The 25520-nt window shown below is 62.3% G+C and overlaps 2 protein-coding genes across 3 annotated transcripts in view; one reads left to right on the forward strand and one right to left on the reverse strand.

The window, feature by feature from the left end:
• LOC127463334 (dedicator of cytokinesis protein 2-like) overlaps positions 1 to 25520 on the forward strand; it is a 47918-nt gene that overhangs the window by 11035 nt on the left and 11363 nt on the right. For both annotated transcript variants that reach the window (XM_051772638.1, XM_051772640.1), the window contains exons 18-28: positions 194 to 383; positions 1335 to 1432; positions 1560 to 1649; positions 2168 to 2268; positions 2494 to 2628; positions 6013 to 6124; positions 6832 to 6902; positions 7297 to 7403; positions 7571 to 7698; positions 8156 to 8206; positions 9259 to 9354. In XM_051772638.1, coding sequence (XP_051628598.1) covers positions 194 to 383; positions 1335 to 1432; positions 1560 to 1649; positions 2168 to 2268; positions 2494 to 2628; positions 6013 to 6124; positions 6832 to 6902; positions 7297 to 7403; positions 7571 to 7698; positions 8156 to 8206; positions 9259 to 9354 — 1179 coding nt within the window. The remainder of the gene's footprint in view (positions 1 to 193; positions 384 to 1334; positions 1433 to 1559; positions 1650 to 2167; positions 2269 to 2493; positions 2629 to 6012; positions 6125 to 6831; positions 6903 to 7296; positions 7404 to 7570; positions 7699 to 8155; positions 8207 to 9258; positions 9355 to 25520) is intronic.
• LOC127463338 (basic proline-rich protein-like) lies at positions 11324 to 18612 on the reverse strand. The gene is made up of 3 exons (XM_051772646.1): positions 17022 to 18612; positions 14597 to 14671; positions 11324 to 11940 (listed from the first exon to the last, which is right to left on the reverse strand). The coding sequence occupies exons 1-3, from the start codon at positions 18515 to 18517 to the stop codon at positions 11733 to 11735; spliced, it is 1779 nt and encodes a 592-aa protein (XP_051628606.1). The 5' UTR covers positions 18518 to 18612; the 3' UTR covers positions 11324 to 11732.

The following is a 25520-nucleotide window of genomic DNA, read 5'->3' on the forward strand; positions in this document are numbered from 1 at the left end:
ATTTGGTATCTCTCCAAGCCAATTCTCCCGGCTGAGCAGGGTCCCCGCAGAGCCCCTTAGGGAGCAGCTTTGTGGGATGCTCTGTTGAAATCAGTGTTGGGGAGCCAGTTACTCCCAGGAGCTGTCATTACCCCCTTGGATTAGGAAGCTCCCGGGCTGTGCTCCCCAGGGTGACATGTGCTGTGCCTCGCAGGGTGACAGCAGGAAGCTGGAGGATGCCAGCGCGTACCTGTCCCTGCCCTCCGAGCGGAACCTGTCGGAGTCGAAGCTCCTCTCTGGCTCCTCCTTCCGTGTGAGCGGGGCCGCGTCAGGCTTAACCGTGTCAGCCCGGGACAGCTTCCAAATCTCCACACTCGTCTGCTCCACGAAGCTGACCCAGAACGGTGAGTGCTGGCTCCCCGCGGTGGGGGTGGCAGGGCTGTGCCCCCTCCCAGGTGGTGTTCCCACCCACTGGACCATACTTCTCCCAGCATTTGGCTCTCCAGTGTCCGTTGCACCAGCACAGTGTGCTGAAAACACCAGAAACACTGAGAGAGTGGGAGCAGTGAGCACAGTTACTGTTGGGACACAGTCAGAATGGCCAAGGCTGTTTCCAAGGGGAGAGGAGCAGCAGTGAGCAGAATTCCCACTTGAATATCACTGTTGGAGCCTTCATGACCTTCCTTTGAAATTGATGTGGGAATTGGGGCTCAATGGCTTAAACCCCATTTCTGGGTTAGCCGGGGGGAGTTTCCAGACCAGGGCTGCTCTGCACAGGTCAGGGCAGCCAAGAGTGTTTGTGCCCCCTTGGCACAGACATCTCCCCTTGGCAGAGACTCACGCCCCTTGCTCAGGGGAAGGGCCCGTGCAAATGCCGGGGTCCAGTCCTTCCTGCTACGAGGCTGGAGGATGGGAATGGCTCATCCCACTCCGGGTGAAGTGCCTGACACAACGGCCTCGCTGTGGGGACTGGAGGCACGGAGCACACGGTGACACGTGCCTGCGGGTCGGGGTCCCCGCGGGTCAGCGCGGGGGGCTGGGGGCCAAGGCGGCCCCATTCACTCCCTTCCTGCAGCACAGTTTCGGCTCCCACGGCCACGACCTATTTAGCTGAGTTTGTGCTCTTATGGCTCTGGCATCGGGAGCTTTCAGCACTGAGCAGTGGTTGTAGGGGGAGGCTGGGAGGTTCCAGCTGCTCCCGGCGGGATTATGGCTGCCCTGGGGAGCGAGGGTGGGACAGGGAGCCAGGGGTCACTGAGGTTGGGATCTGTTAGTGAAGGTGGGATGGGGAGCCAGGGATTGGTAACACTGGGGTCTGTCAGTCTGTCAGTGACTGTCCCCTTCCTCCTGCCCAGTGAACCTACTGGGGCTGCTGAAGTGGCGCTCCAAGCCCAGCCTGCTCCGCGGGAACCTCCAGAAGCTGATGAACATGGATGGAGGGGAGGTCATCAAGGTACGGCCAGGACCTGCCCCCATCTCCTTTCCTGCTCCTGCACCCGCAGCCTCCCCACGCCCAGAGCTGGGTCCGGTGCCACGCTGGGGTCAGTGCTCAAGCCCTCACGGCCCTCTTGCCCCCCCAGTTCCTCCAGGACACACTGGATGCCCTGTTCTCCATCATGATGGAGCACTCGGACACAGATGTCTATGACACACTTGTCTTTGATGCCCTGGTGAGTCCCACGGTGCAGAATGTGGGTCTGAGCCCCCACCAGTGCAGGGGGTGGGACTGGAGCAGTGGGGCTCACTGACCAGCTGTGCTCTGAGCTGTGCAGTGCCTCAGGTTGTGTCCCACCAACCTGGCATGGGGCAGGGCTGTGGCTGTGGGGAACATTGTCCCTCCAGGGGACAATCCCAGCAGGATTCGAGGACATTTCTCCTACACCAAGACAAGAGTGACCCTGGTGAGGGGACCAGGGAAGGGTGGGGGTCAGGGTGGCTGTTGTGGGACACCCGGGGTTGGTGGTGCTGCAAGTTCTGGCCATGAAGAATCCCTGTGGCCACCTGGGCTTGGGGCTCATGGTGGGCTTTCCACCTCGGGGGTCTGTCTATCCTAACAGGCTGGGCAGGCGTGCAGGGGACTCTGGTGGCCCCAGCAGCTCCCACGAGGGGTCGATGCCACTTTGGCACCCGGCTGCCTCCAGGCATCCCACTGCCCAGACCCAGCTATGCCTCTGCTGGCTGCCCCCAGGTTTTCATCGTGGGGCTGGTGGCTGACAGGAAGTTCCAGCACTTCAACACAGTCCTGGAGGCCTATATCTGCCAGCACTTCAGTGCCACGCTCGCCTACAAGTGCGTTCCTGGGGGCCATGGGACAGGGAGGGATGGGCTGGGACAGCTGGAATTGGGGGTGGGTGGGCAGGGCTTGGACAGCTGGCACGGGGAGGGGTGGGACTGAGACAGTGGGTACAGGGAGGGATGGCACTGGGATGCTGGAGGCACCAGTGGGAGCTGAGCCACGGCTCAGCCAAGGCCGTGAGACCTGCCGGTCCCTGGCACACACGTCCCATCCCGCAGGAAGCTGCTCTCGGTGCTGACTCAGTACGTGGAGCAGGCGGGGCAGGGCCAGCCCTGTGAGCCCCTCCCGCGCACCTTCAAGGCCTTGGAGTACATCTTCAAGTTCATCGTCCGCTCCCGGCGCCTCTTTGCCCAGTAAGTGCTGGCAATGGCTCCCAGTGCTCCCGGTGCCGTGCCCCCCGGAGCCTGGTCCCTGGCCATGGGGTCTGCAGGAGGGAGGGAAGGAAGGGGGTCTCTGTGCTGCAGGAATGGTGCCGGTGCTGTCAGTCCCAGGGTTGTGGCACTGGCACCTCGACCCACCTGGTGCTGCTGCTGTGGCACCCGGGGTGGCAGCCGCCGCTTCTGGCACACTGCTGCCATGCTGCCATGTCAGCTGGTCCCCAGCCACGCTCCTCTATCACTGTGAATCCTCTCCCTGAAGATTCTGGCCATTTTCAGCTCCATCCCGTCCTCTGGCTGCTGCTGGAGTGTTGGTGGTCTGGTGTGGGGGTGGGCAGTGCCATCCGTCTCAGGGCAGGAGAGATCAATCCACTCACTGGGAATCCCAAATGCCCTGTGTGCCCTGCAGTGACTCTGGGGGGTTTCCAATGAGCTCTTGAAATCCTCCCACGCTGGAGATAGCAAAATGTCCCGAGCAGCCTGTGCCCCTGAACAGCCAGCACTGCACTGGCAAGGTTAGTGGGATGTGTCCCTGCCCATAGAAGGAGGCTAAAACTGGATGGTCTGTGAAGCCCTTTCCAACCCAAACCCACCTGTGATGAGCAGTGCAGGGGGCTGGGAGCCTCAATGGTTCCCTGTTCCTGCTGAGGACAAAGTCAAAACCCCCCTCCCCTGGCACCTCCAGAGTCTTCGTAGGACCCGGTTTCACTTGTTGCCCGTGGGCACAGGGTTCACATCCCAGTCTGCATGGTGGGACAAACAACCCTCCTCCGGGCGGGCGTGGGAGAGGAGGAAAACAGAACATGACCATCAGTGTTACCAGAAAAAGCCAGTGACGTTCCTCTTTCGTTCCACGTACATGACACCGAAAGCCGAAGTGTCCCGAGGGAACAACAGGCAGTGCGGGGCCCCCCCACACACGAGGAGGGCCCCCCGCCTGTGGTGGGCACGGGCTGGCACCCAGAGCAGCAGGATCACCCCACGTGCAGGGGCCGCAGTTGGCAGGCTGCTGTGTTCAGGGGAGCAGGGGCTCTGCATCCTCTGCCCCAAGCCCGGGATGTGTCGGGGTCCCTGATGGTGCTCTGAACCCTACTGGCAGTGAGGAGCTGTGTTGGGGTCCCTGATGGTGCTCTGAACCCCACTGGCAGTGAGGAGCTGTGTCGGGGTCCCTGATGGAGCTCTGAACACCACTGGCAGTGAGGAGCTGTGTCAGGGTCCCTGATGGTGCTCTGAACCCCACTGGCAGTGAGGAGCTGTGTTGGGGTCCCTGATGGTGCTCTGAACCCCACTGGCAGTGAGGAGCTGTGTCGGGGTCCCCGATGGAGCTCTGAACCCCACTGGCAGTGAGGAGCTGTGTCAGAACTCCGGCACCCCAGGAACCCTCACACCTCACTTTGCCTCGCTCTGTCCTTGCCGTGTGAGCTGCCTTGAGCCCTGCCTGTCCTCTCCACCTCCCCTGCCTGCCCTTCCCAGGGCGCCATTCATGGCTCCAGGGCTCTGGGGTGCTCCAGCATCACACCTGCTTTTCCCTCATGTGTGAGGACACAGAGCAGATTCCTGGCTTACCGAGCTCCTGGCATAAGAAATTAATTACGTGGTGCTTTTGCAAACAGCCCCGTGAATGAGTTTGCCTGGAACAGAAACATCCCTGAGGACATTTAGCCATTTTATTCGGTTTCCCTTTATCTCAGCGATCTCAACACGCAATAACACGGGGTCCTCAGATCCTCTAAGTGCTCTGAACGTGCTGCAATTTGTACAGTCTGTAATCGACAGGAACTGGGTTGTAATTGGAGTCAGTCGCTGCAGATTGCCGGGTCTGGGATTGCGTGTGCTGCCACTGGAGCTGGACGAGCAGCACCCACAGCTCCTGCGAGGAGCCCAGGGTGCTGTGAGGACGATCAAGCCCCATTCTCCACCTTGGGACACTCCATGTCCCCTCAGGTCCCCCCAGCACCCGTGTGGAGGGAGCTGTGGGCAGTGGGGTGGGTGACGGCGCTGTCGTGACACGGTCTCCCACTTGCTGCTTCCTCCCTGCTGGTTCCTCCAACTGCTTCTGCTTTTGGGCCACCACTGAGGGCAGCAAAGCTTTTCCTGCACAGTACCTGCCGTCCCTGCAGGGCTCACCCTGCTCTGCTGTCAGCAGGGTGAGCTGGTGTCACCCCTCCACAGCCACCTGCAGCTCATGGTCCCCTCGCCCGGCCTCGCACAGCCCCTGGTTCCTGCAGCAGAGCCCACCTCCAGCCCCACTCATGGGCTCTGCCAGCCCCCTCATGGGCTCTGCCAGTCCCTCTCCTGTCCCCCAGTGCCCCTGGAAGGACCGGCCCCTTGCCCCAGCTCCCAGCCAGTCACTGGTGCAGCCAGGGACCCCACAGCTGCTGTGTATCCCCCCAGACCTCTCCCACGGGGACATTGCTGGGTCTCCAAAGGTCATCACAACTGCTGTGCTCTCACTGTGACCTGGGCTGCGGGAGCTCCTGGGCGGGACATCCCTTCCCAGGACCCAGGATATCCCTTCCCAGGAACCTCCCTGACCCTTCCTGAGTGAATCGTGGTCAGCATGGATTTGTTGCAGTTCATGCAGATTTTGAGGCCAGACTGGACAGGGCTTGGATCAGCCTGCTCTGGTGGAAGGTGTCCCTGCCCATGCCAGGGGGTGGGACTGGATGGGTTTTGAGGTCCCTTCCAACCCAAACTATTCCATAATTCCCAGATTTCCTTACATAGCTGGTGGCTGGATAATTACTCCTACCATGTAGCTGACTGTACTTGGTGTCAGTGATGGGGGAATTACCTCAAACACAGCCTGTTGCAGTGATTTAATTCCTATGATCGCACCTCTGCTTTGTAGCTCGGCAGTTTTCCTGCAGCTTTGCACATTCCACAGCTGAATTCCCCCCATTTGGTTTGCTCTGGTCCTGCAGGTCATGGAGGGCAGGGGGGAGGGCTCAGGAGGCTCCTGCTCAAGTGGGACAGTGCCAACCTTCTCCGAGAGGGATTTGGGGTGCGAAATCACAGAAATTAGGCTTGTCAAAAAAATAAAGTGCTCATGTGAGTGGGTCTGAGGCTGTACTGGGGCAGTGGCTGTGCCAGGACTGTGGCTGTACTGGGGCAGTGGCTGTGCCAGGACTGTGGCTGTACTGGGGCAGTGGCTGTGCCAGGACTGTGGCTGTGCCAGGGCAGTGACAGTGCCAACACAGTGGCTGTGCCAGGGCTCACCACTAGATCCAGCCCTGGCAAACGTTCATGGAAGAGTGTAATTAACTGGGATGGCAGGTGACCCCCGAGCAGAGGCAGGTGGTGCTGGGGAAGGCAGCAGGGTGGCAGTGCAGTGACAGCACAGTGATCTGGCCATTGCAGGCTCTACGGGGGGAAGGAGACGGCCCAGTTCCAGCGCTCCTTACAGCGCTTCTTCCTTGCCCTGAACCAGCTGATGGAGTCCCCACTGGAGGGTCCCACTCTGCTCTCCCAGGTACAGTGTTGGGAGGTGCTGGGAGGGCTCAGCTCTGCTGTGTGGTGGGATGGAGGGTGCCCGGGCCAGGTGCTGTCTGTGCCCACATCAGGGTGACACTGGCTGGGAAGGGGATCTGGGGAGGACTCCTGGGGTTTATCCCCATCCCGGAGCTGGTCTGGCCCTGTTCCCTGCAGCCAGGACGAGGCTGGCACATGGTGCTGAAGGGAGCAGAGCTGGTCTGGGCGATGAGTCAGGGGTGCTGTGACAGTGGCAGTGGGACCACACTCTCCACCCGTGGTCTCCCAGCTGGAGAGAGGCTCTGCAGGGTGGGGACCCCATCTGCAGATGGGGACGTGTGGTAGCCCTGGGACAGCTCCTATGCCCAACTATGTCATGACATTCTTGGATATTCCCATATAAACTGATCTAACTGGAAAAAAAGGCGCTTGAAGGCCAACAGGACAGTCATCCCCATGGAGCAGAGGGGCTCCTTATCCCCTCTCCCATCTGAACACGGATCGATACTCCGATCTTGTAGAATCACAGAATCAGGGAATGGTTTGGGTTGGAAGGGACTTTAAGACCGTTTTGTTCCATCCCTGCCTGAACCCCTGTGGCCACAGCCCCCCTCACGTGCGATGGCTGGGAAGTGGGGCCGTGGGTGCCCTGCCCGTGTCGCCTCTCGGTGCTGGGTCAGTGCCAGCAGCTCTCCGGTCTCTTTGCAGGGAGCAGCCCTCAAGTACCTGCCCTCCATTCTCGAGGACGTGTTTGGGATCTTTGACTCTTCTGCACTGGGGTAGGGTCCCTGTCCCTGTCCTGTTCTCCCCCATTCCCACCCCTATGTCATGCTCAGCACCTGCCACAGCCCCCTCTGTCCCTGTGTCCGACCCAGAGCTGAATGAGGGCAAGTGGAGGGGTCTGGGTCTCCTGATGCCCTTCCCAGTGCAAAAATGGGAGGGGTTTGCTCAGTTTTAGCAGCTGCCTGTGCTGGGGCAGGGGCTGAGCCCCAGCTGGGTGTGTCTTGGGAATTAAGGTGGGGTTTGTATGCTGGGTGCCTGCACTGTCTGTGGCTGCCCTCTGGGACCATCCTGCCCCACATGGCTGTGCCCCATCGAGGGGCTCCCCCCACCCAGCAGCCCCATCCTGAGCAGAGCCTGGGGGTCTGGAGTTAACCACTGTCCCAACGGCAGGGCTGTGCTGCGGGACTTCGTGGGGAACCTGCCACCCCAGCGCCTGCTGAAGCAGAAGTTGCAGTCCCTGACCCACATCGCCAGCAGCAGAGTCTTCCAGTCCCACGGTGAGAGGGGGCATGAGGGGTCCTGGTGACACAGCCCTTGCTGAGCTCACCTGCGGGCTGTGGCAGGACAATTCCCTGCAGAGGGACACCTCCTCTGGCCCATGCCTGTGGTGTCTCCACAGAGGGGGGGCAATTGCCTCATCTTTGTGCCCCCCTCTCCCCCTCAGAGTGCCGGGAACTGGTGCTGCAGGCGGCCCTGCCCATCCTGCAGGAGCTGATCCAGGCAGGTGAGGAGGAGGACGCCTGCATCGAGCTGCTCAGCAGCATCCTGGAGGTGCTGTACCAGGCCCAGAAGGTAACTCAGGAATTGTCTGGCCAGTGACCTGACCAAATCCCTCTGAGTGGGGTTAAGCACAAATTCCTGGCCACAATATAGTCGGAGCTGACTGTAGTCATACAGGGGACTGTGGGTGCTGCCGTCTCAGCAGGAACCTGCCCAGGATGGGGCAAAAACCTGCTGGTTTCCACCTCAGCGAGTCTCTAGTGGGTTCCCCTCCATTCCCATGAGTCAGGAAGGGGCTGCCAAGCTCAGGGACTGCACTGACCTGAGGATGGGGGGACATTGCTGGCTCTGCAGAGCTGGGAGAAAGGCAAGGGCAGGGGGGAAGGTGAGGCCAGGGAGGAGGTGAGGGCAGGGAGGAAGAAGATGTGGGTGCCTGCCCACCCAAATGTGGCCCATCCAGGGTGGGCTGGGGGGGCCGGGGCCGTCCCTGCAGGGTCTCAGTCCAGCTCCTGGGGCGCTGTGATTGCAGAGCGCGGAGGAGCTGCGAGCACGGGACAAGGACCGCGGGGACGTGGAGCTGGTGAGTGTCCCTCCAGCAGCCTCAGCATGTGGTGGATGGCAGGAAGGGTCCAGGTGACCCTGAGCCTTTGGGAAGGGCTTGTCTGCATCTGGCTGTGGTGACAAACCCTGCGTGGTCACCTGAGTCCCCCCGGGTGGGGAATGTCTCTGCATGCCCAGATTTTGGCAGCTGTCCTCCTCTCCCTGTGCTTCCTGGGGCTGCCGTCCATCCCTGCCTTCCTGCAGCCACATCGGCCGTGTCCCTGCCCCTGGTGAGCCCATCATTGTCCCTGCCTGCCAGCCCAGCCCTCCTACAGCCGGGTCGGGTGACGGGACATCGTGTGGCTACTTCTGGCAGTGCCATTCCCAGCACTTTGGGAACGTGCAGGGCTCAGTGCTGGCAGGACCCTTCCTCTGATCCTGTCCTTCCCGGCTGCTCTCTGCTCTGGAGTCCCTTTCAGGGACCCCTGGGAGATGACACAGATCTCACACCTGAAGCGCAGTGACTGGTGTTGTGGGAACCGAGGTGAACATTTGCACCGTGTCCTGGGAGGGCGTGGTGGCTGTTTGACCCCCACGGCACTGGGAAGCCAAGGAGCGGGAGGGAAAGCTCAGAAATTGTGGTGAAATGTCTCGTTTTGGGCTTAACTTTCAAATCTAAAATAACCTTTATGAAGAGGGTAGTGGGACTCTCTCAGGGGAGGATTCTGCACTCGCTTCAACCCCATGTGAGCTGAACCCACCTTTGCCTGCTCAGTGCCAATGTGGCCATCCCTGTGACTCCCAGCTGTCCCCAGCTGTTCCCATTGTCCCCAACCAGGTGGCCACTTTGCCAGGAGGTGTATGGGGCTGAGCTGCACAGAGATCCTGAGTTCTGTGTTTACACCAGAGCACATTGCTGTGCTCTGACTCCGACCCCGGATCAGGCCCCGTTCCCATCTTGCCACCCTGATGCCACCAGCCTTTGCATGGGGATCAAATGAGCTGTGCTGTGCCATGCTGTGCCCCACAGCTGGGATGTGCCCTGCAGCTGGGATGTGCCCTGGCATGGCCCTGACACCTCTTACCTTGCAGGTGTGGGTGAAGAAGCACATCCAGGTGATCCTGGAGCGGCTGCTGCACACAGTCACTCGCAGGGTGATCGTCCTGGACCGGGAGAACCCACTGAGGGTGAGTCCCACTGCGCCGTGGCCACACCACTTCCCTTTGGGCCGTGTGGGAGAGGAACGAGGTGTTGCTGGTTTGGGGATCTGGTGCAGGTGAGCGGCACTGCTCCTTGCTGGCTCTGCCAGTGGTACCCAGTGGGATGGGGCTGGATGCCAGGGATGTGCCCAGTGGAATGCAGGGGAGCAGGGCTGCAGCAGGGTGTGTTGGGCTGGGGCTGGATGTATGGGGGTGTACCACAGCGGGATAAAGGAGGAAACCAGAGCTGTGACGGAAGCAGGGTTGGAGCAGCAGGGGCATTGGGAAGAGTAGTCAGGGGTCAGAGGTGCAGGAAGCCCATTTTGGAAGCAATGAGGGGTTTGGGCTGCATTCCCTGGAAAACAAGTAATGGACCTGGTGAACCATCACAGTTTACACGCCAAGAACATGTGTGAGGAACGTGCCAGGACACATGGGAGGGGAAGCAGGTCAGAGCACATGGAGCAGCTGCACCGGGAGTGATGGGAGGGAGGGGACAGAGCTGGGGCCAGTGGGGGCTCAGGAGCTCCGATGGAGACGTGGTGACAGACCCAGGCTCTGTGTTGGGTCACTGGGTGTGTGCAGAGCCTGTGTTTTGGGAGCCCAGAGAAGGGAATTGCCATGCTGTGCCGTGCCACGCTCCGTGCCGTGCCGGGGGAGGTGTGGGCATCCAGAGCAGCAGCTCTGCCACCGGGGCTGTGCCCGGATCTCAGCTGTGCCGTGCCCGGATCTCGGCACCGGGGTGTGATGCAGCCGTGACTCGGGCAGGAGGGACACACAGGGTCGCACTGGCTTCCACCCTGCTTTTCGCCCTCGTTCCCAGGCTGTGTGACTCAAGGCCTGGGGCAGCCAGAGCCAAAGGCACCATGGGGGCTGTGCCAAGCAGTGATGGGGTGAGGGGTGATGGGGGGGCTGCAGGGACGGGTCCTTGGGCTGTGCCAAGCAGTGATGGGGTGAGGGGTGATGGGGGGCTGCAGGGACGGGTCCTTTGGCTGTGCCGCGCTCCTGCCGCTCACTCGGGGCTCCTCAAGTGCCGTCTGGCAGCTCTCCCAGCACCATCCATGGTTCCTGCGCCGCTGCCACAGCCCCTGCCCTCAGTCAGGGATCCCAGACCGTCAGCCCATGCTGCCCCAGCAGCTCCAGTGGCTGGGAAGGGCCAAGGGGACTGGAGATGCATGTGCCCACACCAGGACAGCACCCGTCCATCCTGTTGCTGCTGAGCAAGAAGGGAGTTGCACCTCAGGGTCACTGTCCTGGCTGCAGCCCCTTGAGTACAAAGGGGGTCCCCAGCACCAGGGATGGGGTTTGACACCGGGCCATCTCCTGCACGTGTACATCTCCTGCTTTGGGGTGCTGCAGTGTGGGCACCAACTGGAGAGTGGTGGCCAAACCTGCCCACCCTCCACTCCCCTCTGTGGCTGCAGCAGCTGCTTGCCATGGCCAGGGGTGCCCGGTACTTTTGGAGGAGACCAGGAGATGTCCCCTTCCCCAAGGGCAGTGGCCCCCTGGGAAAGCCATGACTGCTCCTGCTACACTGAGGTGGCAGGCCCTGGCAGGCTCCCAGATGCTGAGGTGGGCACCCAGGTGCCCTGGGCTTTGAGGAGCTCTCACCAGTGGCTCCACAGTGTCAGGAATCAGCACAGCATGGGGAGCACTGACTGCTGCATTTTTGGGATATGTCAGACACCCACTGCTGCTCCCTGCCCCTTGTTAAACCAACACCGAGTTTCCCCTCTCGTGGCAGCCCCAGAGAGGCTGGAATATTTGAGCTGCTCATTCCTGTTTCCCTGTCATCAGCACCTCTTCCCTACCCATGGGACCCCTGTCCAGCCCACCCTTCCACACAGGGATTTTGGAGACAAAATCCTCCTCTCCAGGGTGGGGTCCCACAGAGACTGTTTTCCACTGCCTCTGACCAGTGGAAATCCTCAGTGCTCCTGGTTAACCTGCAGGCAGCAATGGGGGTGGGCCAGCAGGCCCCTCTGTAGGGTGCAGGGACAGGCTCTGGTTTGAGCTGGGGCAGGCTTGGAGGCGTGGGGACTGCCAGGGGCCCTGGGGGAGCCTCAAGTAGAGGGGAGTCCAGGGGAATGGCTGCTGCCCCCTCCTCATCCTCCTCCTCCTCCAGAACAGAAGAGCACAGGCAGGAGAGGATGTAACAAAAATAGCGTCTCTGTGGAATTTATTGAATTCTCCTTAAATACAGCCACAGCTCCCCTCCACACCCGGGCTCCCGCCTCGAACGGAATGGTTAAAAATAGAAAAGCTGGTGCTACCCAAACCCTACCGTAGGAGGGAGGGAGGAGAGGTGGGCAGGGGGTCAGTGCTGGGACGGTGCCCCCGCGCTCCAGGCTCGCCGGGCACCGCGGTCACAGGAACCAGAAGCATTTGCGCCGCGACTTCTTCACGTCCAACTTCACCGGCAGCTTCGGCGCCGGTGACGGCTCCTGCCTGGTTGGTGAGGTGGTGCCCGCCGCCCCCGTGGCCGTCGGGGGGGGGCTCGGCCCGGCGTGGCCCTCGATGTGGCTCAGCACGCGCTGGAAGCGGCCCTCCTGCTGCCGGAAATCGTGCTCCACGCTGCGCAGCGGGCGAGGGGACGGCGTCAGGGGCATCGCCTGCTGTGGCACCCCAGCTTCCACAGTCCCCCCGCCCGCCACGGCCCCCCAGCGTGCAACAGCCCCCCGTTTGCCTCAGAGCTGTGCCCTGCTGCCCACCTGCCCCTGGCACCCCAAACACGGCCCTGGGGGGCTCAGCGTCCTCCAACACAGCCCTTGGGGAGCTCAGATCTCCCCAAAAGTCCCCAGGGAACTCACCTGCTGAGGGCATGTCCGCCAGAGCTGACCCCCCTTGCACTTCTGGGGCAGTACAGGGGCATGGCCAGACTTCCCCGGGTCACTGCACACCCCTGTGAGGGGATGTCCTGCTGCATGTGCCTTCAGACAGCCCCTGCCCACCACACTCACCCCCGTGGGCTGTGAGGGGGGGTCTGGGCCCAGATCCCTCCCAAACAGCCACTCCATCCTTCCTGCAGCCATGGGGTCCGTGCCCAGCATGTGGCACCTCATGGCTGTGCCAGAGCATCCCAGGCTACCTTCTGCCAGAGGGAGAGACCTGTATCAGCCTGACTTGGTGGCAGGGGGGGTCTTTTGGGGTGGATCCCCCTCAGCTGCCCACCTGCCACCATCCTGCTCCTCCGTCCTCGGTATCCAGCCTGGTGCTGATGGGGGGGGCGAGCCTGGGGTCTGTGGGACCCCCGTTAGCAATGAGTCCCCTGGAGAGGGGCTGCATGTCCCTGGGGCCAGGGCCCAGGGCAGCTTCGGCATCAGGAGGTGGCATGAGCATGCAAGGGCTCTGCTGCTGCTTGTCACACGGCTGTCGTGCCAGGAATTAGGGTGCCCCAGGTCTGGGTGGTGAGGGGGCCTGTGCCCCCCACCACAGCCCTCAGGTTTCCTTGCGGTGCTGGAGCCCTCAGTGTCCCCCCAGCCCCCAGTGCCCCCCAGCCCTGGCTGTGCCCCCCAGCCCTGGCTGTCCTCACAGCCCCTGGTATCACCACAGCTCCCAGTGTTCCCGCAGGCCTTGATATCCCTCCAGCCTTCTCTGTCTCTGCAGCCCCTGCTGTCCCCACAGCCCTCCATGTCCCTCCAGCCCCCAGTGTCCCCAGAGCCCCCGGTGTCCCTGCAGCACCCTGTGGTGCGGGCTGGCTGCTGGCAGCCACGTGCCACGATGTTCCCTCACAGGGAAAACATGTCAGTCTCCTCACACCAGCCATGTCCCATCGGATCAACGAGGTGCTGCGGCGTGTGCTGGGAACACACGTGGCAGAGCACACGGGGAGCGCCCCAGGAGCCCCCTGGCACTCTAACACCTCCCATCACCTCCTGTCACCTCCCCTTGCGAGGACACGGAGGGTCCTCAGCCATTTCCAGGAAAAAATGGCAAGGGGCACCGGTGGCCCCAGAGCAGGGGGCAGCACAGGGAGGGACCTTGACTCCCCAGCACTGACACAGGAAAGGGTCAGCACCGCTGGGGGGGTGCATTGCCCTGAGGTGGGACAGGGGCAGGCAGATCTGACCCCACCACGGGCCATCCCTGGGGTCTGGTGCCAGAGGTGCTCTCCCTACTCCCCATGTCCCACCAGAGCCTCTCCTCATCCCGCGGGCAGCAGCAAAGCCCACGGAGAGTCCCCAGCGAGAGCCTGGCCATTCCAGGGATCCACCTCCCCCCTATGTGACATCTGTGGCACTGCCATGCCACGTGGAGACAGGTTCGTCAGGCCCAATTAGTGCTGAAGTCCCCCATGAGCTACAGCAGGGGAGTGCGGGAAGAGTGTGGAGAGCAAGAACGCTGAGGCAGCACCACTGTGCACAGGGGCACGAGGGGGCTGGAGAGAGGCACCCCCCGCCCTGGGGTGCACCAGGGAAGGGGCACAGTGCTCACAAAGCACAGCAGGGCTGTGGCACACTCGTGCACCACAGAGCAGGGCTTGGGAGCAGCTCTGTGCACCACATCCCACCCATCCCAGCGCCCAGAGTCAGCCTAATTAACAGCAAAATGAGAACACACCTGGCCATCCACCCACACTGCAGAGGGGACAGCCAGAAGGACACAAAGGGGTGCCTGGAAGGGCAGAAGGCTTGGGCAAATTCCCAGTTCCTCTGGGAATGGGGACTGAGAGAGCAGGGAGGGCATGAGATGCCTTTCCCCACAGACCAAATGGGCTCTGAGGAGAGAGGGCAGCAGAGGATGGGGATTCCACACCCCGATCCAAAGCCAGCACTGGGAAGCAGAGACAAAGACCCTGTGTTCCCAAACAGCAGCGAGGGGCAGGAATCCATCTGCAGCATCTGTGTGGAGCTGGCACAGAGACAACGGGATGCAGCCTGGACTCGAGTGAGCCCACGCACCAGCCGCTGGTGAGGCTTCCCCAATAGATTGCCATTACAGGAGATAAATGCTCTGCCATCCTGCCAGAGCAGTCTCCTTCCAGCTGCTGCTCCTCCATGGAGATCACCCTTGCTGCTCCTGGGAGCGGGAGCTGCTCCCCACAGGGATAAAGGGACAGATCCAGACCGAGTGACAGCCAAGACACCCAAGGGTGCTCCGTACACGGTGCCCCCCAACACCGGGACAGGGGGTGCAGGCTCACAGACCCCCCTCTCTCGCCTCACAGAGGAGTCAGGGGGTGCAGGGGAGCAGGACCCCCAGGAGCACGTGGAGCCAGGGCTGCCCTCACCTGTAGATGATACAGGCACAGTCCCGGCAGGTCCCGCAGTTGGCGATGTCCTGCCCGGTCCGGTACGAGTGTCGCCTGTGACAGAGATGTGCCATGAGCCCAGAGACCCAGCCTGGGTCTGCCCGTGCCCCCTGCTGCCCCCAGCCCCTCATCTGCCTCTGAGCTCCTACCCCAGGAGCCAGGACTCTCCTCCCTGGATCCCAGTCCCTCTCCTCCCACATGATCCCATTTAATGCCAGGCCAAGCACGGTTCCTCTCAGCTTCACAGATTTCTCTGATGGGAACAAACCAGAGCCGGGCCCAGCAGTAGTCCCAAACCCTTCCCACTGTCTGTGCCCTCCCATTCCCATCCCCATCTTCATCCCAGGGGTCCCCACGCCCGCAGCCCCCGGGTGACCACCCGTGTCCCCACACACAGTGCCACGGGGGGAGCGCTATGTCTGTGCTGGAGCACAGGCACACGGCAGTGCCCTGGCAGATGGGCACAGGAGATGCTCCAGTCTCATCTCCAACCTACGCTAGACTTGGAATTTATCTCTTCTTGATGCTTTTGTACCAGAGCATCCTCCTCCCCCTCCGGGAAGGTGCACAGGACTCGGATTAAGCTGATGCGTGCCCAAGCTCAGCTCATGCTGCCACATCCTCCTGCTGCTCCACAGAAGGAGTCTGCACCCTCCATGTCTCTGCTGCTGGTGCCAGACCCCATCCCCGAGGCACCCTAATCCCAGGGGCTGTGCCAGGGACCCCCTGCACCCCAGCACTGCTGGTGGGTGCTTCCTGCTGGTCCCTGGCTCCCTCTGCTCTCAGAGCTGTAAGAAACAGCCCCTGTGAAATGTTGTTAGTCCTCTTGGGACCCCACCTCTGTGTCTCCATTGCTCCCTCAGGGCTGTGGAAGGGGGGACAGCTGAGAGAACACCCTCATGTCCCACATAGATGTCACATTTTCCCATTGAAATCTTCCTCCTGTTACTTGACCTTGACCACGGTTGTTCTCAGCCCTCAGAAACTGGGTCTGTTAATGCACCAAATTATACATTGCAATGGGGATTATTCTATCAGCACCCAAATTAGATCATGAGACCTTTTATATATATATATGGTACGTATGTGTGTGTGTGCCTGCGGCTCTGACGCTTACAACAGCACCTCTCTGCTGGGAGAGCTCACCCTGGGATGGTGTTCAGTGTTTAAATATATATGGTATGTATGTGTGTGTGTGCCCACGGGCACCTTTGCCAGGACAGTTCACTCTGGGATGGTGTTTGGTGCAGGATGTTGCCAGCAGCTGGTGCCTGGACTTGGCCAGGATGTGTCAGGGCTGGTGGCCCCACTGTAGTGCACAGTAGGCACCTGGGATCTGACCCGTAGCAAATGAGGCCATGCTGTTCCACAGCATAAGGACACCACGATAATGTTTTATGTGATTTCCTGTCCCGTTCCATGTGTCTCTGGGTACCTTGTTTGCTCACTTCACTGTAACAGTATATGGAGCCAAGGCCTTAATTAAGCTGTCCTGGCTGCACCTGCCTCAGTGGGTGCCAGACTGAGACCCCCAGGGGTCCCTCCCCACTGGCAGTGCTCCAGGGGTGGCACGGAGATGGCATTCCCTGCACTTCACTCACACCCAACACTGGCTTAATCTGATTGAACAAACGGATCTCTGTGCTGCCCCGGTGGGAGCTGACAATCTTGGGCATCAGGAACAAGCCCCAGAGGTTTTACAGGAGGGTGCCGGGACTGGCACCTCCTGGGAGGTTGGTTGCCCTTGTGTGAGATGAGTTTGGAGGGTCTCAGCTGGGGACCATCATGGACTGACCACCTTGAGCCATTTGGCAAATCTGCCCGGGAGGCCAAGAAATGCTGGCCTGGGGGGAGACCATGCCCAAGAGAGCAGATCCTGGGCAGGCCAGATGGGGGTGCTGGGCACCTCCCCTGGACACAGACACACCCATCATGAGGGCACCAGCCACTGGATTTGTGCTGAAGGTACCTCCATGGAGGGGCTGGAAGTAGGTGAGAGCTCAGGGTGGCTGCACGTGTGGCATGGCAAGGACATGGTCCCCCGCTGAGCCAGCCGTTGGGATGTGACATCCCAGATCCCTGTTCCCAGTGACCAATGGGCAAGTCAGCTGCACCAGATCTGGGCAGGGGTCCAGCATCCCCTCGTCCCCCAGGCCTGCACCCCCTGCACCCATCCTTGGGCACGGGGAGGGCCCCGCAGGCGTGAGCAGAACACGCTGGGGAGGGCGAAACCTCGCACTGAGACACGGAGCCGTGTGTGCGTGGACAGCAGCTCTGAGCTTCTCAGAGGGAAACATGTCCAGGAGGCAGCAGCACCCAAATCTGGCAACGTCCCCTGTTCTCCATCCCCAGCCCCCAAGGGACACTGTCTCCCTGGCCCCTCGCTCCATCCCCGCCTGCTCACCCGTCCCGCTGCGCCTCCTTCTTCTCCAGGTCCTGGATGACGTCCAGCAGCACCCTGATGGTTTGTTGGCTGGTCTCCAGCACCCCTTCCAGGGACTGCAGCTGGGAATGCAGGTCTCCCTGCTCCCCGGGCCGCCAGGGGCCCTCTCCCTGAGTTGTCTGGGCGTCCTCGTCCCTCGCTGGTGGTCCCACCGGTCCCTTGGCCACCACCACCAGCTGCAGTAGGTCCTGAACATGGTGCAGTGTCTCCGGTTGCTCAGCAGCGAGGCAGGGCTGCCCATGCTGGGGGGGCTCTGGTGCCCACCCTGCTGTTTGTGTCCCCATGCTGGGGCCCTGTGGGACTGGGGGCAGCAGCTCCCTGTGTCCCTCGGGTCCTGCCCGGCCATGCCCAGGCTCAGCAGCGTGGAGCCGGCTGCAGGTGCTGAGCACAGCTGGTGTCTTCTCCGGTGCAGCAGCAGCAGCAGAGCTGTGCCAGCCCGGCACTGGTGGGATGGGGGCTGGCGAGGTGCAGCAGGGCCCCCCCCATGGCGAGCCGCAGAGCTGGTGGTGGGGTGGAGGGGGGTCCCGGGGGGGGTTGCCCTGAGGTGGCTGGCGGAGGCCATGGGTGTCCGTGGCGGGGCCGGGCTGCCGGCGGTGCGGGGAGGGCTGGGGTGGTGGGCGGCCGCAGGGCAGGGTCCGCTCTGAGTCGCTCCGGCCAAGCCCCCGGCGCTCAGCGGGAGGTCGGGGCTGGCCACAGGGTACGGAGGCCGGGCGTGGGGTGACCCCGTGGCCACCTCGTGGGCTCCCGCGGAGCTGGGCACAGGCGGGGGGCGGCGGGCAGGGCTCAGGGGCGCAGCGGGCAGCAGGGCACCCGGCTGTGCCGCGGTAAGGGGGAGGGGGGTCCCTGGGCGGTGGCAGTGGTAGGGGGCACACCGTGGCGTGCTGGGCGAGAGCCACGGTGCGGTCATGTGTGGGGAGGTTGCCAGAGGCCCGCGGGGGCACAGCCCAGCTGGTCGTGGTGGGCACGGCCACCCCAGGGCACCGGGCACTCGCCACAGTGGGCAGTACCGCATCCCCTGCCACATCGCAGACGCTCCTGCTGCGGGGCTGGGGAGCTGGGAAGGGCTTCTGGAGGCTGGGGGAGGTCTGGATGGCCGTGCTCATGCACGCCTTCCTGGGCATGGGCAGCGTCAGCGAGCCCGGCTGTGCCTGGGGCCAGCTGCGCCGCGAGGCACGGAGAGCCGCCGGCTCAGGGGCATCCCTGGGGGGCGGCGAGGCACGTGGGGTGTTGGGGCCGGGGGCGGCCGCGGGCCCGGGCGGGGGGCTGCCCGCCTGCCCTGAGCCGCCCTCCACCAGGTCCTTGAAGCGGACCTGCTGCGTGCGGTTGCGCCGGCGCTTGAGGCGGCTCTCGATGTCGGGCGAGTCGCGGTTGAGCAGCACCGAGCGCACCGTCATGGCTTTCTCCTGGCTGCCCTCGCCGGCGGGGGCCGGGCCAGGCACGGGCTCACGGCTGACCATGGCTCAGGGCCGCGGGGCCGGGGGGCTGCGGTGGGGCGCGGGGGGCCGAGCGCCGATGGCCGGAGCCCTGGGCTACACCCGTCCCCAGAGCTGTTGGAGCAGCGGGCAGCCTCATCCCGCGCTGCCACAGAGAGGGGATGCTGGGCGGGAGGCGGGCGAGGGGCCGCGGGGCATGCTGCCCACTGCCCGGCCCTACAGCCCCCGGCACGCCGCCCCGACAGCCCTGCCCGGCACCGCAGCTCCCCGCCGGCGCCCGCAGCCCATCGTCCCGCGGCGGCTGCCCGGGCTCAGGGCCGCCCGCGTTGGGCCCGGTGCCGGCCGTGCCTGCCCATGGCTCCTGGGCTCTGGACCTGCGGGGACAGAGAGAGGTGCGTCAGCCCTGGCCACACCACCACAGCCCCCGAGGACACGAGTGTCCCTGCAGAGCCGCCAGCCTCTCCCGCCTCAGCTCCCTCCCGGCCCGCCATCACCAAACGCGAAGAGACAGACTTTGATCTGCGGCGCTGCCTCCTCAGCACAAAGGGAGAAGGGAAAAGAAACCCCTTTAGCATAAACACGTTCCGAGTTCACAGCTCAAATCAAGCAGAAGCAGCTGTTAAAAATAGCTCTGCCTCGCCGGGGCTGGTGCCTCGTGCGTGGGGTGGCAGTGGGAGGGCAGGCACAGGACAGGGTGGGGGGCACAGGGCTCCCGTGAGGGACGGACAGACACAGGGCACCTACTGCACGTGGGACACCCGCCACGCACAGGCACCAGCTCTGCACGGGCTGGAAAGGGCGTGGGGCACCTATCCAGCATGCGACGTGGCTGGAGTGGGCATGGGGCATCCTGGGCTTGGCCAGGTTGGCAGAGGGGACCCGTCGTGTGTGGGGCGTGGCCAGATGGGCACAGGGACCTGTCACGTGTGGAGCATGGCCAGATGGGCACCGGTGGTGCTGGCTGGGCTGCAGATGTGGGGGGCCAGCTCCGTGGGCAGGGGTGAGACTGTGGCTTGGGGATACTGAGCCACTTCAGGCATGTGAGAATCAGCAGGAGCAAAAAAAACCTTCAGTGAGATTGTGGAATATCCCCGACACCAGCATTGCTTCCCAGGCAGCACAGGCTCAGGACCTGGGGGCACAGCAGGGATTGCACCCAGCCATATCCCCATCCCTGCCATCCTTCCTGCACAGCTCTGCAGGGCTCCTCCTCCACACACCTGCCAGGCAAACCCCTTCGCAGCCCCATCTGGAGGTACCCCCAGCACCCAGCCCCGTGCCCAGCTGGCTCTGCCTCTGCCCACTGGGTCGCCTGCAGCTGCCCCAGCCCATCACACTGCCTGGGCACTGGGAGCCCTGCTGGGATGTCCCAGGGTGCAGGGGAGGTCGATGGCTAATTTCAAGACACAATGACAGGGAGAGGGTGGGAGAGACAGAGATGTCAGCCCTGGTGCACAGTAGTTCAGCCTCACCACACCACGCCATGTCCCATGTCCCACATCCCTCTGGTCCCCAGCCCAGACCATAGGCTGCTGCTCCCCCAGGGCCCCCATGCCCTCTCAGCACAATAAGACAGGAGCCTCGCTGGCTCCACAGCCCCTCTGTCCTCACTGCAGGTGGGCACATGGCACAGCCACCCCTTGGCCCCCTCCCTGCCTTGCCTTGCTCCTGCCGGCACAAAGCGCTGACTCAGCACAGCAGCCCGGAGTCCCCAGCGCTGGAACAACCAAACTTCCGAGTGCAGCACGTGCCAGTGCCCAGTGCCTCCCCAAGCCCACAGTGAGCACTGACCCAGCAGAGCAGGGAGCTCACGCAGCCCTCCTTGCCCCCCCCCCGGCCCTGCATGCCCCAGAGCCTCTGCACACCCCGCCCCGCGCTCGTCGGGATGCTGCTCCACACGCTGCCCAGCCGCCCGGCGCTTCCCTTCCCGAGCCTGGAGCCGTGCCCAGACACCCGGAGATGTCTGTGAGGCAGGACGCGACGAGGGATGGGACGGGGCTCTTCGTTAGTATGGGCAGCATCAGGCAGAGGAGCTGGCCGGGGCTGGAGCCAGTGGCACCCGTCTCGTGTCCCGCATTGCCACAGCCCTGCCTGGCCCAGGGCACGGGCACCCACTCCATGGCCATGGTGTGAGCCACCCCCTGAGGCCCTGCCTGCAGGGTCACCTCTCCCCCTTGTGCCATAGAGGGGGCCCATGCCCTGGGCCAGGTGTCCCACGCCCAGGTCCCTGGCAGCATCCTCGGCTGTGGCTGTGCCAGGGAGGGCAACACGCCGAGGGCAGAGGGGCCCAGTGGGCACATTTCTGTGCCAGAGCCGAGCACTCCAGAGGGCAGCCTGCATGTGGTCAGCCTGCTTCAGAGAGTTCCTTAATGGGAGCACTAACCAGCACAGGGCAGAGGGTGCTGGGAATGGCTCCAAGGGCCGAGCACAGGGCAGGAGCACCACTGGCACGGTCCAAACCTGGACCAGCCCCGTGATCCTGCAGCGGGCACCTCGCCGAGCCACGGCTGACGCAGCGTGGGACGAGGCTGGTCCCCCGCCGACGCAGCAAACGCGGCACTGTCAGTCAGCGAGGCCTCCCGGAGCCCCCTCGGCCTCCCAAACTGCTGGGAGATCAGAGACAAGGCACAAGGACAAAGGGAAGCCTATAAATTATACATGGAGCAACTCCATTTGGGAACAGCTCCGAGGATGTCAACCACCCACGCCAGGACCCTCCCACACGTCCCTGCGTTTGCTCTGTGCTGTGGTTGGATTTAGTGCTGTGCTCGGGCACTGTTTGCAGCCACTGGTGTCTGCGTGGATAACGAGCCCCCTGTAACCTGGCTCTGCCCTCTCTAATGGGACCCCCCCAGACTGTCGCTGAATCCGAGGAACCCCCTGTGCTGATGGGCCCCAGGACACCTTGGATGCACCCAGCACCCAGCTGCACTGGCACTCCCCAGCTCCTCGTCAAGCTTCATATACGGGGAAATGGTGCTCAACGCCCCAATCCTGGGGTCCACCGGAGCCCCTCCAAGGTCCAAAGCCCACCACAGCTCCTTCCACGGTCCAGTCCAAGAGGACCCCAAGGCTGTGGTCACTCCTCTCCGGAAGAGACCTGTGAGAGTCCCCGAGACCAAAGCCAGTGCTCCGCTCCAGTGTGCCCCGCTGGGCTCTGTGTCTGTGGGACAGGGGGTGCTGGGCACCCCCTGGGGTGGTCAGTGGAGAGCGACCCTGGAGAGCCCAGTGCAAGGGATGGGGAGAAGCAGAGCCCTGGCATGGGGGTCCAGGGAATGTGGGTGGGCTGGCACTGGCCAGGGAATGGGCTCAGGGCTTGACTGATCCCCTCTGAAGGACGGCAGCGTGCGCCAGCCACGCCACTCAGTGCGGGGCTGCGGAGAGCACGGCTCATCAAACCCATTTGCTGCTGGGCTTGATGAGCTTCCAAGTTTGGTCAGTGGAGGTAAAAGCCTCGGCGGAGCAGACTCGGATTTCTGTGAGGCATTTGACATTTCGATGAAGAAAGCAGGATAATCCCAAAGCAATGTGACACACATTAAATGGATTAAAACCAGCTAACCAGCACATCTCCACTTGTAACCATCCCACAACCATCACCCATAGCTGGACTCTGCCCCACTGCCACAGAGGGGCAGCGGCCCAGGGCACTGTTTGGTCCTGACCACAGAGGGAAACTGAGGAAACGGGAGAAAATGAAGTGCAAGGAAGAAAAAAGGCCAACACAGAGGCAGGTGATAGGCGTGGGGCCGAGGCTGCGTAGGATGGGGCTCTGGGCAGCAGTTCCAGGCTGTGCTCATGGCAGCTGGAAACACGGGTTGACGAGCTGGAGGAGCAACTTCCTTAAAAAGTGAGGCCAGCTGGTGCAGGAGCAGCTTGGAAAGGGAGGATCCTCCATCTCAGCAATTTTTTAGATCTGAGTGGTTTTTCTCCTCCAGTTCCTGTGGCAATTCCAGGCTCATGGATAAGGTGGGACAGCAGGTCACATTGATGGTGTACAGGTAAAACCAGGTGATTCTCTTGTAATGCAACAGAGGACATGAGTCCTGCAGCAGTGGGTTGCACTGGGTGCTCAGCACAGCTGGGAAGGATGTCTGCTCCGCTGAGCGAGCCCAGGAGCTGAGGAAGTGTTGGGAACCTCTTCCCATGGACACCACTGACCAGCGCCCACAAAGATCGAGTACCCTCCTAGTGAGCAGCACCAGGGCTCCGAATCATGTGCCAGCCCAGCCCCTCCCCAGCCCAGAGCCCTTTGCCAAGAACACACTGTGCCATGTCAGATGGTGGGATGCTGCACCTCATCCTGCATCACCTGCCCACCAGCCTGGAAAGGGCTTGGGAATCTCCCCTGGGAGAGCCCCAGCACGGGGTTCCTCTGGCCAGCACTGACTGATGGTGAATTTTGTGAGTGAGAGGCACCAGACCTGCTGGATTTGCATCGTGGGACTCATCTCGCATGGTGCAGGGCTGCCCTCAGAGGACAGAGCCCTGCTTCACACTGCTCTGTACAGAAAGTTATCTGCCAGCTTTGGCCCTTTCCCTACCCATCCTCCTCCTCGTCCTCCTAGTAATGCCTGTGGCAGAGGGAAAACCGGAACAGACACATAAATCTTCTCAGGATGCAAGAGGACAGGAGATGAGATTTATGAGGGAGGAAGTCAGATTCTCCTGGAACTGCAGAGGAGAGCAGCAAATGACCCGGCTCCACTCATGAGGTAACAGCTTCTGTGGGGCAACACTTCTGATTTTTCTGATCTCCAGAGAAGAGAGAGGTGCTGTTGGCAATGGAGAGGGTCAGCACTGGAGGATGAGGCACTGGAGGGGCAGAAGCCAGGCTCGTGACACATCGCTCCACAGCAGAGTCTAATCCTGCCTTGGCTCTGGGAGGACTCGAGGCGTTTGTACTCAGATCAGAGCATCTCTGGGACTCGAGGAAGGAGGACTCAGAGCAGCTCCTCAGGCAACTTGCACACCCAAAATCCAGTTCCTCGCTGAGGAAGCTCCACCACGAAGGCAGCTCATGCCCTGCCCTCACGGTTCTCTTGGAGGCTCTTCCAGAACCCAGCTGCTCAGAGCCTCACAGACCTTCTCATTTCCTGCAGGCACTTAATCATGGCCCGTTTATATCCGACTGTACTTGTGCCAATGGAGCGCTTCCGCTCGAGCAGCTCTTCTCCCTCCTCAGCACTCAGCCCTTGTGGTCCCCAGTGAGGAAATGTCCCTTCTTCAGCCACAATCCCAGTGCTCTGCGGGTCCAGCTCTGGTCATGTCCCCAAGCCCAGCTCCTCATGTCCCCAGTGGTCCTCACAGCACCTGATCCCTCCCTCCAGGCAGCACTCAGGGCGCTGCTCAAACACCACTGGGGCTCCCCCAGGACCCCTGGGCTGGGCTGGCCTGACCGAAGGCACAGGCACCGTCCCTGTCACCGTGGCCGTGCCCAGGGTGCCTGTGCCCTACAGCCCCCCAGCACCCCCAGAGCATTGCCCAGGGGTTCCAGAAGTGGCACTGGCACACGGGTCCTGGCACGAGTGGCAGCTCGCCTGAGCCGAGGGATCCGCACTCATCCCTATGTAGGTCACTGGCTGAAGTGCTCTGCGGGAACATTAGTCACTCTCCCAGCCACGGGGCCCAGGAGGAGGCTCTGGAGCCCAGCCAGGGCGGGGGGTCTCCGCCACTCATCTTCCCACAGGGCAGCACCCACGAGCACCCTGCAGGCTCCTGTCTGAGGCCACGGAGGCTCCCGGGTGCCCTGGCCACACACACCATGGCTCATGCCCACAGAAGAGGCCCCATTGGTTGAGAAGGAGCAGCGACAGCCTCCTGGCACACAGAGGTCACCAGCTCTGCTTCCATTGCTCCCCTCCACCTGCAGATGTGCTGGTGCTGCAGATGGAGGATGCACACGGTCAGGAAGAGGGGAGTACAAAGCCTCTACGTGAGCCTTCAGAAGCTGCAGAAGCCAAATTATTCCTCTGTCTCCTGTGGATGCTAATATGGCTGTCATGGCAGTGGCGTCTCTGTTCCCTCCACTACCTGCTGGCGTTCCCACCTCTCTGCCAAGCAGAGGAGCATCGGTATCACTGTTTTAATGAGACATGAAGAGGTAGAGTGACCTGCCTGGGGGAGCACGGGCAGAGCGGGGCAGACAGCCCATGTGGAGCAGGAGCACCTCAGGAGGAGTTTGTTCCATATCCCAGGGCTTCCCTCAGCCACCTCCATGGAGGAGTAAGAGAACATCCCTGGAGCTGCTGCCAGCACTGCAGTTCAGTGCCACTCCTTGGGGCTGCAGGAGAGACCACCCTGGGAGGAAGAACACCCAGCAAATGTGGTGTGAGCAACACCATGCTCCTCTGAGCCTCGGAAACGCTCTGTGTGTCTACAGGGATCTGGGAAGATGTTTGTCACAGAGATGAGATCCAGCCCAGAGAGCTCAATCCAGCGCAGAGAGCACGACCAAAGCCCAGGGCTCTGCCAGCACCTCTGGCCCAGGATGATCCTGAGCAAATGACAGGACCAGGGAAGCGAGACACAGCTCATCAGCAGACCCCACAGCCCCGTGCTCTCCAGGGAGGGTGTCTCACCTTTCCAGAAGGGGCTTGGGCATCCATCTGGAGCCCACCCTCCCCAGCGTGCAGAGCAGCCAGCCAGGCCGGGGGGCCCTGTCAGACCAGGACTCCAGGGGCTTCCTCTCATGCCAGGAATGGCATCAGAAAGCCACAAGCTTTCCCCAGAGCACAATTATGGAAAAAGCTGGAAAGGCTTCACCACCCAGCTGTTCCCACACCACCCCGGCCACCCCTGCACACACTGATCTGGGCTTAGGGGGCTCAGCAGGGTCCCCCTGGGATAGCCCCTGTCTCACTGGTGCCCACCAGCCATGGTGCCAGCAGCCAGCATTGCGGCCTCTGCAGCTGCAGCTCCCAGCACAGGGAACATCCTTCCAGAATACAAATTCCTGCCTTTAAGTGCATTCCCAATGCCATCAGGCAGCCTGCTCCCCTTTATCTCCATGTGCTTTGGACAACTG

The sequence above is a fragment of the Manacus candei genome, unplaced genomic scaffold, assembly GCF_025592945.1.
Source record: "Manacus candei isolate 608988 ecotype Guabito, Panama unplaced genomic scaffold, ASM2559294v1 h1tg000154l, whole genome shotgun sequence".
NCBI classification, from domain to species: domain Eukaryota; kingdom Metazoa; phylum Chordata; class Aves; order Passeriformes; family Pipridae; genus Manacus; species Manacus candei.